The sequence below is a fragment of the Mobula hypostoma genome, chromosome 9 (assembly GCF_963921235.1).
Source record: "Mobula hypostoma chromosome 9, sMobHyp1.1, whole genome shotgun sequence".
Classification (NCBI taxonomy): domain Eukaryota; kingdom Metazoa; phylum Chordata; class Chondrichthyes; order Myliobatiformes; family Myliobatidae; genus Mobula; species Mobula hypostoma.
In genome coordinates this window covers 43,273,071-43,287,991 of record NC_086105.1, presented here as the reverse complement: position 1 = coordinate 43,287,991, position 14,921 = coordinate 43,273,071, and the positions used below count along the sequence as shown (strand labels likewise).

Sequence of the window (14,921 nt, the reverse complement as noted above, 5' to 3'; positions counted from 1 at the left end):
CAAAATATATGACACTATTAAGTGCAGGAGGGAGAGTGATTGAAAAATGTTGTCATTAGTCTGTTGCTAACAAAATGATTATTTTCTGTGCCACATGTGAGATCACATCTGGGGTATTATGTTCAGGTTTGGTCTCCATATCTAAGAAAGAATATATTTGCATCTGAGGGGATTCAGCCAGCAGTCCGATTCCAGGAAGGGTGGATTTGTTTTTAAGAAGAGGTTAAGCAGGCTGTGCCTGTTCTCTTTGGTGCTTTTGAGAAGAGTGAGATGTAAATTCATTGAGAAACACAATGCTGCTTTCTGTATTTGAAGGTCTCAGCATAAGGTTTGATTATTTAGGACTCAGATGGTGATGAATTTCTTGACGGAGAGGATTTTAGATCTTTAGAATTCTTCACCAAGAAGATTGTATATGCAACCACTGAGTATGAACAAGGCTGAAACTGATGTGTTTTTATCTTATTTCATTTTTCTATTTAGAGACATAGCATGCAACAAGCCCTTCTGGCCCACTGCGCCGTGCCACCCAGCAACCTACTGATTTAACCCTAGCCTAATCACAGGACAATTTACAATCTACTAAGCAGTACGTTTTTGGACAGTGGGTGGAAACCGGAGCCCCCAGAGGAAACCCACATGCACACACGTGGAGAATGAGCAGGTTGTCCTATTAAGGGACCAAACATTTGGGGAATTTGAAAGAATAAAAGATAACCTTATTCAAGTATCTGATTTTAAAGGGGTATGACACAGTAGGTGTCAGGATGTTTTCAATCATAGGAGAGTCATGAACAAGGGGACATAGCTACAAAATAAGATCTGGTTATTTAAAATTGCTCTGTGTGGACTTTTCTCTGTGTGGTCTGTACTTGCTGGAATTCAGAAGGATGAGGGGGGATTTCATTGAAACCTTTCGAATATTGAAAGGCCTAGACAGTGTAGATGTGGAAAGGATGCTTTCCATGGTGGGAGAGTCTAGGACAAGAAGGCACAGCCTCAGGATAGAGGGGCACCCTTTCAAAACAGAGATGAAGAGAAATTTCTTTAGCCAAAGGATAGTGAATTTGTGGAATTTGTTGCCACATGCAGCTGTGGAGGCCAGGTTGTTTGGTGTATTTAAGGCAGATATTGATAGGTTCTTGATTAGACATGGCATCAAAAGTTACGGGGAGAAGGCCAGGAACTAGGGTTGAGGAGGAGAAGAAAAGAGATCAGCCATGATTGAATGGCAAAGCAGACTTGATGGGCCAAATGGCCTTATTCTGCCCCTATGTCTTATGGTCTTATGGTCTTTTCTCTCAGAATGTGGTAAATCTCTGAAATTCTCTGCCTTGAAAGCTGTAGATGCCAGATATTGAATATGTTTAAGGATGAGATGGATAAATATTGAAAAAACTGAGGGATTACAGGTTTTGGAAACTGGCATAAAAGAGGAATTGAGGGCAGCATTGATAAGCCATGGTCAGAAAGAATAGTGAAGCAGGCTTGAGTGACTGAGTGACATGCTCCTGCTCTAACTGTCTTGAGGACAAAGTGCAGGATCAGCATTGATCTCATAGAATAGGGTAAAACAGAAATGCTGAAAGTATTCAGCAAGTCAAACAGCACTTATGGGAAGAGGAATTTCAGATGAATGAAGTTCATTCAGGTAAATGGAGATAAGTGGTCAGTTTTGATGTGAGAGCAGGAAATGCTGGGACCGCTCAGCAAATTAGTCAGTGTCTCTGGAAGGAAGAATAGTGTTGGGATTTCAGGCAATCTTATCAACTTGAGACATTGGCTATATTCCCTCCTATGTGAAAGCTACAAGGGTAACTGTTTTTTCCAGCATTTTATGTTTTTGTTTTTGTTTTCCATTTCACGTTCTGTTTTTGTTTTGAATTATCAGCATCTTTGAAGTTTTACTTTTCAATTGTTGGCCAGTTATGATGGAAGAGCAGAGGATGCTGGGAATGGTCGGTGGGCAACACCCACACAGTAAACCCTCTTCGATGCAATAGAACTTCTCATGGGGCTCTGACATCCTTTTAACCTGCTCCATAATCAATCTAACCTTTCACTTCCATGATAGTCCTCAATTTTTCTTTCATCCATGTACCTATCTAAGAATCTCTTAAATGTCCCTAATATACTTGCCTTTTCCACCACACCTACCAGTGCATTCCATGTATCCACCACTCTGTGTAAACACCCTACCTCTGACACCTCCTATATTTTCCTTCCAATACTTTATAGTTATGGCCCCTTGTATTAGCCATTTCTGCTCTGGGAGAAAGTCTCTGGCTGTTCACTAAATCTATGCCTTTTATTATCTTGTGCACCTTTGTCAAGCCATCTCCCATCTTCCTTCTCTCCAAAGAGAAAAGTCCTAGCTTGTTCAGTCTATCCTTATAAGACATGCTTTCTGTGACCAGAATTCAACACAATACTCCAGTGATACAGAAACATAGAAAACCTACAGCACAATACAGGCCCTTCGGCCCACAAAGCTGTGCGAACATGTCCTTACCTTAGAATTAGCTAGGCTTACCCATAGCCCTCTATTTTTCTAAGCTCCATGTATCCATTCAGGAGTCTCTTAGAAGATCCTTTCATATCTGCCTCTACCACTGCCGCCGGCAGCCCATTCCATACACTCACCACTCTCTGCATAAAAAAACTCTTCTGTACCTACTTCCAAGCACCTTAAAACTATGCCCTCTCGTGCTAGCCATTTCAGCCCCGGGAAAAACCCTCTGATTATCCACATGAACACTGCCTTTCATTATCTTGTACACTTCTATCAGGTCACCTCTCATCCTCTGTCACTCCAAGGAGAAAAGGCTGAGTTCACTCTACCCATTCTCATGAGGCATGCTCCCCAATCCAGGCCACATCCTTGTAGATCTCTCCCGCACTCTTTCTATGGCTTCCACATCCTTCCTGTAGTGAGGTGACCAGAATTGAGCACAGTACTCCAAGTGGGGTCTGACCAGGGTCCTATATAGCTGCAACATTTCTGCTCAGCTCTTAAACTCAATCTCACAGTTGATGAAGGCTAATGCTCCGTATGCCTTCTTAACCACAGAGTCAACCTGTGTAGCAGCTTTGAGTTTTCAGCTTTATGTTTCGTCTCTTCCTCTAAGAATTCAGTCAGGTTCGTGAGGTACAAGCTGCCCCTCACAAAGCCATGCTGGCTATCCCTAAACAGACTATATTTGTCCAAATGCTTGTAAATCCTGCCTCTTTGAATCTTCTGCAATCGATTGTCCACCACTGATGTAAGACTCACAGATCTATAATTCGCTGGGTTATATCTATTCCCTTTCCTGAACAAAGGAATAACTTTTGCCACCCTCCAATCCACTCGCACTACTCCTGTGGCCAGTGAGAAGACAGAAATTATCGCCAAAGGTGTCCAAATCATTAACATAGATGACTAACAACAATGGACCCAGCACCAATCCCTGTGGCACACCACTAGTCACAGCACTCCAGACGCAGAGATGACCATCTACACCCACTTGCTGGCTTCTCCTGTTAAACCAATGTTGAATACAATTTGCTAATTCATCTTGAATGCCAACCCACTGAAATTTCTGGACCAACTTTGTCAAAGTCCTCACTAGTACCTATGTAGACAATATTCACTGCTTTTAAAGCAGTATCCTTAGAATACATTCCAGTAAGTTTCCCAAATCAGGTTCACTGGCCTATAATTTACTCCAGCTTGCTCTTGGAGTTTTTCTTGAACAATGGAACATTCGCTGTCATCCAGTCCTCCAGCACCTCACCTGTGGCTGAGGACATTATAAATATCTCAGCTGGGCCCTGCAATTTCTGCACTAACCTCCCACTAGGTCGGAGAGGACCCCCTAATTTGTTTCAAGACAACAAGCACTTCTTCTCTAAATCGGATGTGGTCCATGACATTATTACTGTTTTGCCTCAGTTCTGTAGACTCTGTGCCCACCTACAGTGTAAATACAGATGAAAAAAAATCAATTTTGGATCTCTTTCTTCTCTTTTTGTTCCATGAATAGATGATCTTCTGGTGAACACAGTGCCAGGAACTTGACCGCTGTAGCTATCCTCTGCTAGGTCAACCTCACCAACAGTATCCCAAACAATATAGGTGTACTTACTACTGAGGGGAACGCTCACAAGAGTTCCCTGTAGTGGCTGCCTATTCCCCTTCCCTCTTCTGACGGTTAACCAGTTACCTGTGTCCTGCACCTTAATGCAATCACCTCTCTATATCTTCTGTCAATCAACCCCTCCATCTCCCAAATGAACCAAACATCATCCAGCTCTAGCTCTAGTTCACAAATGAGGTCTGCAAGAAGCTGCAGCTGGATGTACTTGCATGTGTAGTCATCAGGGATGTTGGAAGTCTTCCTGTCTTCCCACATTTTAAATCAATTTATATTCAAAAGTGCTTTCTTTCCACTTTGAAAGCTTTGGATACTAGGAATACCCTAATATCTCAATGGCCAACTGTTACTTCAGTATAATGATGAGTTATTATAAGAAAACCACACTGATAAGGAACATCTCCTGCCCAGTATATTCTCCATTGAGTGGGATTGGGGTTATTAGATTGCTCCCTGGGACCTGAAGGGCTAAATGGCAGCCTCCTGTGTGGTGATAATAAGATCCTCTACTTAGTATAACTTGGCAGCCAGACCTGGCCAATCTTATTGGTCCAATAGGAACATATTGCATTTTGCCAGATTTGTGGTAATTCCACCTGATTAACCAGATCAAGCAGTTTCCAAGCCAATTGTTACATAGCAATGTTCATTTAAAATTCTATTTACTTAGTTTGAATGGTATATCTAAATCTCACTCACAAACACTCTTATCACCATTGAACAGGACTGCCTTTGTTGTTTCTGGTTTGGGCTGTTGTCTGTATAAGTCAGCAATATGATTGCTGCAACTCTGAGTTCAATCTCTTCACCTTCAGCTGAGTTTGAAGCACAGAAAATCTACTGAACCCTCCACCAATATTTTGTGTGTTAAAATTTCTGAGTTGAGTTTGATGGTGAAGTCACTTTGGTTAATTCATTCATGTCAAAAAACATACTGTTTTCATTTCAGGCCGAGACCCTTCATCAGGACTTCCTTCAGTTAGTCCTGACGAAGGGTCTCGGCCTGAAACGTCGACTGCACCTCTTCCTACAGATGCTGCTTGGCCTGCTGCGTTCACCAGCAACTTTGATGTGTGTTGCTTGAATTTCCAGCATCTGCAGAATTCCTGTTGTTTACTGTTTTCATGGTGTTTCTGATACAAAGTAATTTAAATATGGAGTCAATCTGCATTTAACATAGCTGTCACAACCCTTCTTCAGCTATACTTGTGTGTTGCATTATTGCCGTTTTATTTTGACATCGTCTCTTTATAGTGTCAAATAAAAATCAACCACTGATTAAATAATATATAAATCTATCTTATCCCATGTACTAAAAGTAATATGTGTGTCTTACTTTTCATGTGGAAGTGGTTTCGCAATACATATATTTTTGTTCGGAACTGAAAATGAGTTAAAGTTTTTGTAACCAATGAATTTTAATTACAGGGTCTGAGTCATTCACAAACACTCACATCGCTTATTCTCAAATCAAATGACTTATTTGAGTTTTGTTACATTTCCCTTTGTTTCTCACGTGCGTTTTGCAATGTTTATTCATCGTGCAGGAAGTGCTGGCACACCTGTGACATTTAATGAGAATGGAGATGCACCTGGACGATACGACATCTATCAATATCAGATTGCCAATTGGTCCTCCCATGGGTATAGGGTAATCGGACAATGGACGGATTACCTTCATTTGAATGTAAGCAATAGCTTTTTCTTCTTGATAGCTAAAGCAACACAATCAGTTTGGTTCAAAACTTCTATGGGGAAATTCTCTGTTTTTTGGAAAACATCTGTTTATTTTATGTTTTGTCCATATTGTTCTGTGCTGGAGAGTGTTCTCATCAGAAAAGTGTTGGATAGCATGAAATTGGCTGCAGACAGACATAAGATATTTGTTTTGTGTTCATCCTTTGATGCATTCAATTGCTTATCCGACTTTTCATGCTTATGATGATGTAACAAGCATTGCTTTTTGGAGCATTGGATATTGTGCATTATCTTTTCGCTAGGAATTTATATCATCAAAATAACTTAATTTGTTGAATTGGGGATATTATGGCCATTACAACTGTCCAAGTACTGTAGCTTCTTACAATTGCGAGCAATGGGATGGATTAGTAATTGCACTCATTGAGGCAGTAATGATGTCAGGGCAGAAAGAAAATTCTCATTGATATTATCATCAACAATTCTGCTATCATTTTCTGACCACTGCATTTTCAGCAGGTCAGAAATTTCTTTGAAATTCATTTTAAAATGCCTATTGAGATTTCAAAAAAAAAGTACCAAGGCACATCTTTCAAACAAGATGGTTCTGCAGACCACAGTTCCCAAGGAGACGTTGGATTGCATAGTGGGAGTTCAAAAGAAGTTAGCGGGGGCAGTCAGGGCATTCTGTGTGCCTCAGTTCCCGAGGAGGTGTTACATTATTAGGCACTTGGCAAGGGCCAATGAAAAGGTTTAAGCGGGACAGCCATTGTGTGAGTGGGCCTGTGTTAGAGTGGGGAGTTCAGGCTTTGGCTCACAGAAGTTTTGATGAGGAGAGGCAGGGGCTATAGGTACTTTTTATCATTGAACTTTACATTCTTTCTTTCTCAATGCACAGTTGGACCAGTGGGAATACCAGGCAAGATAGTGGAAATCTCCTCTTGCAGTATATGGGAAGGCAGGGAAACCTCTTGTATTGGTGATGACTATACCTGCAGGAAGTGCATCCAGCTGCAGCTTCTTTCAGACCGTGTTAAGGAATTGGAACTGGAACTGGATGAACTCTGGATCATTCAAAGGACTTACAGGTTGATCGACAGGACAAACAGGGAGGTAGCTGCACGCAAGGTGCAGGACAGAGGTAGCTGGGTGACTGTCAGTCAGGTGAATGGGATAGGCAGCCAGTGCAGAGTGCCCTTGTGGCTGTTCTTCTCAATAACAGGTATTGCACTTTGGATACTGCTGGGGGGATAACCAAGCGGGGGAAAGCCGGAGCGGTCAGGACTCTGGCTCTGTGGCTCAGAGGGAAATGGGGAGAAAAGATGAGCTGTGGTGATAGGGGCTTCATTGGTTTGGGGACGGTACAGAAGGTTCTGTGGATGGGAATGAAATTCTTGAATGGTATGCTGTGCCAGGCTCAGGGACATCTCGGATCAAGTCCCCAGCACTCTTAACTGGGAAGGTCATCAGCCAGAGGTTGTGATCCACGTCACTGCCAATGACATGGGTAGGACAGGGAATGAAGTCCTTCAAAGAGAGTTCAAGGAACTGGTGCTAAGTTAAAGAACAGGATCTCTAGGGTTGTGACGTCAGGAATGCTACCTGTGGCACATGCTAGTGAGGTCAGAAATAGGAAGATCATACAGTTCAGCACGTGGCCAAGGAGATAGTGCAGGAGGGAGGGCTTCAGATCTTTGGAACATTGATTTCTTTTCCAGAGACGATGGGACTTGTACAGGAGGGACCGGTTGCACCTGAACAGAAGGGGGACTAATATCTTTGTGGGAAGGTTTTGCAAGTTCTGCGTGGGGGAGTTTAAACTAGAGTTGCAGCGGGGTGGGAACCAAAGCACCAGAGTGGATAGTGGTGTGGTTGCGGGGAAAGATGTTGTTAAGCTTACATACAAAGTCAGGATCAAAATGTTGCACATGGTGGCACTAATGTTCTGAGTTGTGTGTATTTCAGTGCAAGGAGAATTGTAGGAGAGTCGGATGAGCTTAGGGCATGGGCAGCATGTGGAATTATGACTATGTAGCCATTAGTGAGAATTGGTTGCAGGAGAGGCAGGACTAGCAGTTCAATGTTCCAGGATTCCATTGCTTTAGATAAGATAGAGCAGAAGCAATTAAAGTGGGAGGGTTGGCATTACTAGTCAGGGAAAATGTCATGGCAGTGCTCAGACGGGGCAGACTGGAGAACTCCTCCGGTGAAGCTATATGGGTGGAGCTGAAGATTAAGAAATATATGATCACATTAATGGGATTGTAAAATAGACCACCCAATAGTCTGCAAAATTTAGAGGAGTAAACTTGTAGAGAGGTTGCAGATAGATAAGCACAAGTTTGTGATAATAGGTAATGTTAACTTTCCGAATATTGACGGGGACTCGCATACTGTAAAAGAGCTGGATAGGAGAGAGCTTGTCAAATATGTTCAGGAAAGTGTCCTTAATCAGTACATTGAAGTCCCAACTAGAGAGAGGGATATACTGGATTTCCTATTAGGGAATGAGACAGGGCGCATGACAGAAATTTGTGTAGGGGAACACTTTGCACCTAATTATCATAATTCCATTTGTTTCAAGATAATTATGGGGAAGGATAGGTCTGGTCTTTGGGTTGAGATTTTAAATTTTGACGGTTTCAGGAACGATCTGGTAAGTGAGAATTGGGACAGGTTGTTTTCTAGCAAAGATGTACTTAGTTAAGTGGAAGGCCTTCAAAAGTGAAATTTTGAGAGTGCAAAGTTTGTATGTTCCTGTCAGAATAAAAGGCACAGATAACAGTTTTAGGGACCCTTGGTGTTTGAAAGATATTGAGACCCTGGTTAAGAAGGGGAAGGAAGTGCATAGCAAATATAGGCAGGAAGGAGCAAAGGATTTATTTCAATAGGTACATTTAATGTCAGAGAAATGTGCACAATATACATCCTGAAATTCTTTTTCTTTGCAAACATCCACTAAAACAGAGGAGTGTCCCAAAGAATGAACAACAATTAAATGTTAGAACCCCAAAGTCCCCCCCACCACCACCCGCCAACTCCATTGGATTCGTGGGAGAATCCAGAGAGCGGTAGTAGGTGGTTGCCTCTCTCTGACTGGAAGCCTGTGACTAGTGGTGTGTTATATGGAATAGTGCTGGTTCCATTACTATAAGAAATGCAAGACAATACTAAGGAAGGAAATCAGCAGAGGTAGCAGAAGAAATGAGGTTGCTCTGGCAGACAAGGTGATGGAGAATCCCAAGGGCTTCTACAGATATATTAAGAGCAAAGGAGAGCAAGGGACAAAATGAGTCCTCTGGAATATCAAAGTGGTCATATATTCATGGAGCTGAATGAGATGGAGAAGATCTTAAATTGATTTTTTGCATCTGTATTTACTTGGTAGATGGGCACAGAGTCTATAGAAGTGAGGCAAAGCAGCAGTGACGTCCTGGACTATATACAGATTACCGAGGAGGAGGTGTTTGCTATCTTGAGGGAAATTAGTGTGGATAAATCCAGGGCCTGACAAGATGAGGTGTTCCCTTGGATCCTGTGGGAGGCGAGTGTAGAAATTGCCAATAAGATTGAAAGAGTGCAGAGAAAATTTACAAGGTTGTTGCTGGGGCTTGAGGACCTGAGTTATAGGGAGAGGTTGAATTGGTTAGGACTTTATTCCTAGAGAGTAGAAGAATGAGGGGAGATTTGACAGAGATATACAAAATTATGAGGGGTGTAGATAGGGTAAATACAAGCAGGCTTTTTTCACTGAGGTTGCTTAAGGCTTATACTAGAAGTCAGGGTTAAAGGTGAAAGTTGAAATATTTATTGGCAACATGAAGGAGAACTTCTTCTCTCAGAGCGTGGTGAGAATGTGGAACTGCCGGTAGAAGTGGTGGCTGTGGCTTTGGTTTCAACATTTAAGAGAAATTTGGATAGGTATATGGATAGGAGGGGTATGCAGAGCTATGGTCCAGGTGCAGGTTGATGGGACTAAGCAGATTAATAGTTCAGCATGGGCTAGATGGGCTGAAGGGCCTGTTTCTGTGCTGTAGTGTTCTGTGACTCTATGCATCTATAAGATCGTGGGGATCTGGGTAAACCAATATTCTTTGCCATGATAAAGTATCAGATATGATGCAGGACTGGATGCACATGTGGACAGCATTCGATGAAGAATGCGAGGCTTCCCGGCATAATGTAAACTATTTGGGTTTTATATCAGTTAAATTGCCTTAAGTTGAAGGTCATGTGTTGTTTCTCCAGAACAATAGTAAAAGAATGTTCTGGAAATGCTACCTTCCGGAGGAAACATTAAATGGAGTGTAATTTTGCGAAGATTATCTAATCTCTGGTACCCTGATCCATTTGTATCCCTTGATGAATATTTCTAAAATGAGATTGTTTGCTTAGGTTGCTGTTTGTGCGAGCATGCTACACAAAACTTTGGGCTGCTCCCTTTCCTATGTTACCACACTAATTTCCTTTCAGAAGAATTTCATTGGCTGTAGAGTGCTTTGGGTAATCAAATTATTATATTTTGATCTGATGTGTAAGGGGGCCGTTTTCACCCATTGCATCTACGCTGGCTTACAAAGCAATTCCGTTCCCCTCTAACTTTCCCTGCAACCTATTCTGTTTACATTACCGACACCTCCCCCACCCCCCCACCCCCCCAGATTCTACCACTCAGCTACATACTGGAGGCCATATGCCAACCTGTACATTTCTGTGATGTGGGAGGTAACCAGGACAGCACTGGGAAGCCTATGCAGTCACAGAGCCCAGCAGCACCACAAGTAGGCATTACACCTGGCTTGTAGGCAACAACTCGACCGATTGTACTGGCTGTGCCAACAGGAATGATCTGAAAGGGATGTGAAAAGTATAACGTATTGCTCGTGAATCAAAAAAGAGTGCATAAGAAACAGAATCCTGCCCACCGTCCCATTTACTGTGACTTAGTGTCTACAAACCTGGCTACACCTCCTCCACCACGTGGATCTCCCCATGCAGTGATCGAGAAAAGAATCTTTCCAGCGATCTGCTTGTACTTAGAATATTACACTTGTTAATCCTTGCTCTTTACAATGGTTGAAGCAGGTATAATAACATTATTTAACAGGCACTTGGACTGTTTAAATCAGAGGTTCCCAATCTTTTTTATGCATGGACCAAGCAAGGGGTCTATGGACCCCAGGTTGGGAACCCCTGGTTTAGAGGACACTAGCTTAGATGGTTTTTGTGGACAAGTTGGGCCAGAAATTGCATTTCCACATTGAATTGCCCTATGAGTCACAGAATATTTCAAATTGCACTACTTTTTGGTTAATCACCCATTAATGGATGGATTTTTCTGCCATGATTTAATATGAACATTTCTTTCAGTGGTTAATGTGCCACCGACTATGTATGAAAGCTATTTCAGTTTCTTTAAACGTTACAGCATAACCTGCCATGGCCTTTTATGTAGCAAACGGTAGATGACTTGGCGACCCATCTTTTTTTCAGGTGAAGGACATGCAGTGGGGCAGCGGACCCGCCATTCCACAGTCGGTCTGCAGCCAGCCATGTAAGGCCGGCGAGAGGAAGAAGACGGTGAAGGGTGTTCCGTGCTGCTGGCACTGTGAGCGCTGTGAGGGCTACCAGTACCAGATCGACGAATCAACCTGTCAGATGTGTCCGTTCAACAGGAAGCCCAACGCAAATGGCACAGACTGTCAGCTTATCCCCATAATCAAGCTGGAGTGGCATTCTCCTTGGGCAATCGTACCTGTCTTCATTGCTATGCTGGGAATCATAGCCACCACATTTGTCATAACAACCTTTATCCGTTATAACGACACACCGATAGTGAGGGCATCTGGCAGGGAGCTAAGCTATGTCTTGTTGACTGGGATATTCTTGTGCTATGCCGTAACCTTCCTAATGATTGCAACTCCCGATATAGTGCTCTGTTCCTTCCGGCGAATCTTCTTAGGGCTGGGTATGTGCATTAGCTATGCAGCACTGCTCACCAAGACTAACAGAATTCACAGAATATTCGAGCAAGGTAAGACATCTGTCTCTGCTCCCAAGTTTATCAGCCCGGCTTCCCAGCTGGTAATCACTTTTAGCCTCATCTCTCTGCAGCTCCTGGGAGTCTTTATCTGGTTTGCTGTTGATCCTCCACATACCATTGTAGACTATGGGGAGCAACGAACAGTTGACCCAGAAAATGCCAGGGGCGTTCTCAAGTGTGACATTTCTGACCTTTCTCTCATCTGTTCTCTGGGATACAGCATTCTGCTGATGGTCACGTGTACTGTGTATGCAATTAAAACCAGAGGGGTTCCAGAGACCTTCAACGAAGCCAAGCCCATTGGGTTTACCATGTACACCACCTGCATAATTTGGTTAGCTTTTATTCCAATATTTTTTGGCACAGCCCAGTCTGCTGAAAGGGTAAGTGGTTTAATACTTTCATGGTCTTCCATTATTGCATAATATCAATGCTTCTCATTGAATGTCTGTTTTAACTCATCTATATTTATTTGTTTTAATCTCTCATTGCTAAGTGAACAACAGTAATGCTCAAAAAACCCTTCTTTTTAAAAGAAGAATGTATTATCTATTTTCTGGTGGAAGCTCTATCCATTTGTACCTTCTGCGGATGCCATCCATTATTACCAGATAACTTTCCACGGTACTAAGGTGGGAATGTTGCTAGTTGGAGTGTTTCGCACAGGGGTCCCCAACCGTTTTTGCACCGTGGACCAGTTTAATATTGACAATATTCTTGCGGACTGGCCAACTGGCGGGGGGGGGGGGGGTGGTTGCCAACGGAGAAGAGTAGCAGTCAAATACATTGTGTTTACCCCGAGAAAGACTACCATGACCATGAAGCCTTGCACGGGCACCTGTGTGTGCATGCGTGTACATGCCAACTTTTTTTCTACAAATCTTTTTTAGCGATTCTGTTCAGTGAAACTACACTGTACATACATTATTTCTACTTTATATAGGCTGTGTATTTATCATATCATTTCTGCTTTTACTATATGTTAGTGTTATTTTAGGTTTTGTGTAACACAACGCATGAATATAGTGAAAAGTCAATTATAAGTCAATAGCATCATAACATTTTAAGTAACATTTGGATATTAAACACACAGCACATATTTTCCCCGTATGAACATATAAAATCATTGCAACACACCAATATTGCTGAATCAATGGGAGCCCTGGGCTTGATTCCCTGCAACAAGACAGTCCCATTGAGAGGTGATGGGAGACAGCGATACTCGAAGGGGGTTCCTTATGTCCAGTCTATTCCGCAATTTAGTTTTCGTTGCATTCATTGCAGAAAACCCCACTTCGCAGAGATATGTTGGAAATGGAAGCAACATTTTCAGTGCTTTCATGGCTATCTCAGGATATTCAGCCTTGAATTTGATCCAGAATGCCGGCAGAGATGTTATGTCAAACATACTTTTCAGCCCGCCGTCATCTGCAAGCTCGAGGACTTGATCTTCTTCCCGTGCTGACACGGATGACGCGTGCGTTCAGGTTCAACAGTGGCCGTGATAGGGAATGAGGAAAGGTGTAGCTGACTCCTATCGCCAAATCATAGCATTTCCTCGTGGCCCGGTAGCACATGCTTTGCGGCCCGATACCAGTCCGCAGCCCAGTGGTTGGGGACCGCTGTTTTAGCAGACATGCTCCTTGTGAATCTCCCACCCTAGATTTCTGAGCTCATTTCAGTACTTCAAAAACTGGAATAATGCCTGTGTTCTGAGCGAGCAAGAAAACTGATTCTGGGCAATTATGATCCGTTTTCATCTCCATGGTGCAGAACTTCACAATGAAGCTTAAAATAGTGAAAGCACAAGTTCAAGTCTGGTAAGCAGAATGTCATTGATAGTAAATGTAAAGCCAAAAGCTTAAGAGTGACCTAATGAGGCCCTTAATATTATGTATTTAAGATTCAAGATTATAGATTGTTTACACAATTAATATAAATATAAAAACAATCCTATAAAACACAATGTGTTATCCATAGACTGATTGTACGTACATAAAGTTACACTAGGTGATGTTAACGTAGATGGCTAATTATGGAAGATTCCAAAATTGTTATACAGTAAGATGATACTGTGATTTTGGGAAAAACTAAACCAGCAATTGCCTCAACACATGTCAGTGGTAATAAACCTTATTCTGATTTGGACTCAGTATCAAATGGCATAGTTAAGGTGAAGAGCATGGACTTGTTTAAGGAGCAGCTGATTAAGAACACATGGGAGAAAGAAGTAGAGAGAGATGGGAAGAGTGAGTAGGAATGGAAGAGGTATGTGGAGTATTAGCCGCAGCATTGAATAAAGAAGAAATAAAAATTTGATTACTGTTTAAATTTCAATGTGATTATGCAACAGAACAAACTGAACATAGTCTTGAAATTTTCAAAAGTAATTTTTATTCCACATGAATTACTGTTAAGAATCACTCATGCACTAAGGACTGCATTAATATAAATTCCATAATATTCCTTGTATTTGCTTGTATTATAATAAAAAAGCCAGCGTTACTTTGATCTTTCAACATACAGTACTGTGGAAACGTATTAGGCACATATATATAACTAGGGTGTCTATGCCTTTTGCACTGTACTGTAATAATTTTATATATTGCATTGTACTGATGCTGCAAATAAATCGAATTTCATGACATATAAAGGCATCCATTAGTCTTGTAAGACCATGGATTTGCGCCTGGAAAGTTTTCACTCTCCAGGGCGCAGGCCTGGGCAAGGTTGTATGGAAGATCAGCAGTTGCCCATGCTGCAAGTCTCCCGTCTCCATGACACCAATGTTGTCCAAGGGAAGGACCCATACAGCTTGGCACCAGAGTCGTCACAGAGCAATGTGTGATTAAGTGCCTTGCTCAAGGACACAACGCATTGCCTCGGCTGGGACTCGAACTCACGACCTTCAGGTCGCTAGTCCAATGCCTTAACCACTTGGCCACGTGCCATGTATGAGCGATGATAAACATGGTTCTGATATGGGTCTCTATTGTCGACTGAGAGTGAGAAGGGGACAGAGAGTGGGGAAATCATGCTTTGGA

General features: G+C 42.3%; 1 protein-coding gene across 6 annotated transcripts in view; it reads left to right on the top strand.

The window, feature by feature from the left end:
• The window catches only part of LOC134351680 (metabotropic glutamate receptor 8-like), a 440,260-nt gene that overhangs the window by 367,093 nt on the left and 58,246 nt on the right, over positions 1 to 14,921 (top strand). For all 6 annotated transcript variants that reach the window (XM_063058170.1, XM_063058165.1, XM_063058168.1 and 3 more), the window contains 2 exons: positions 5,684 to 5,823; positions 11,328 to 12,260. In XM_063058170.1, the coding sequence (XP_062914240.1) occupies positions 5,684 to 5,823; positions 11,328 to 12,260 (1,073 nt within the window). The remainder of the gene's footprint in view (positions 1 to 5,683; positions 5,824 to 11,327; positions 12,261 to 14,921) is intronic.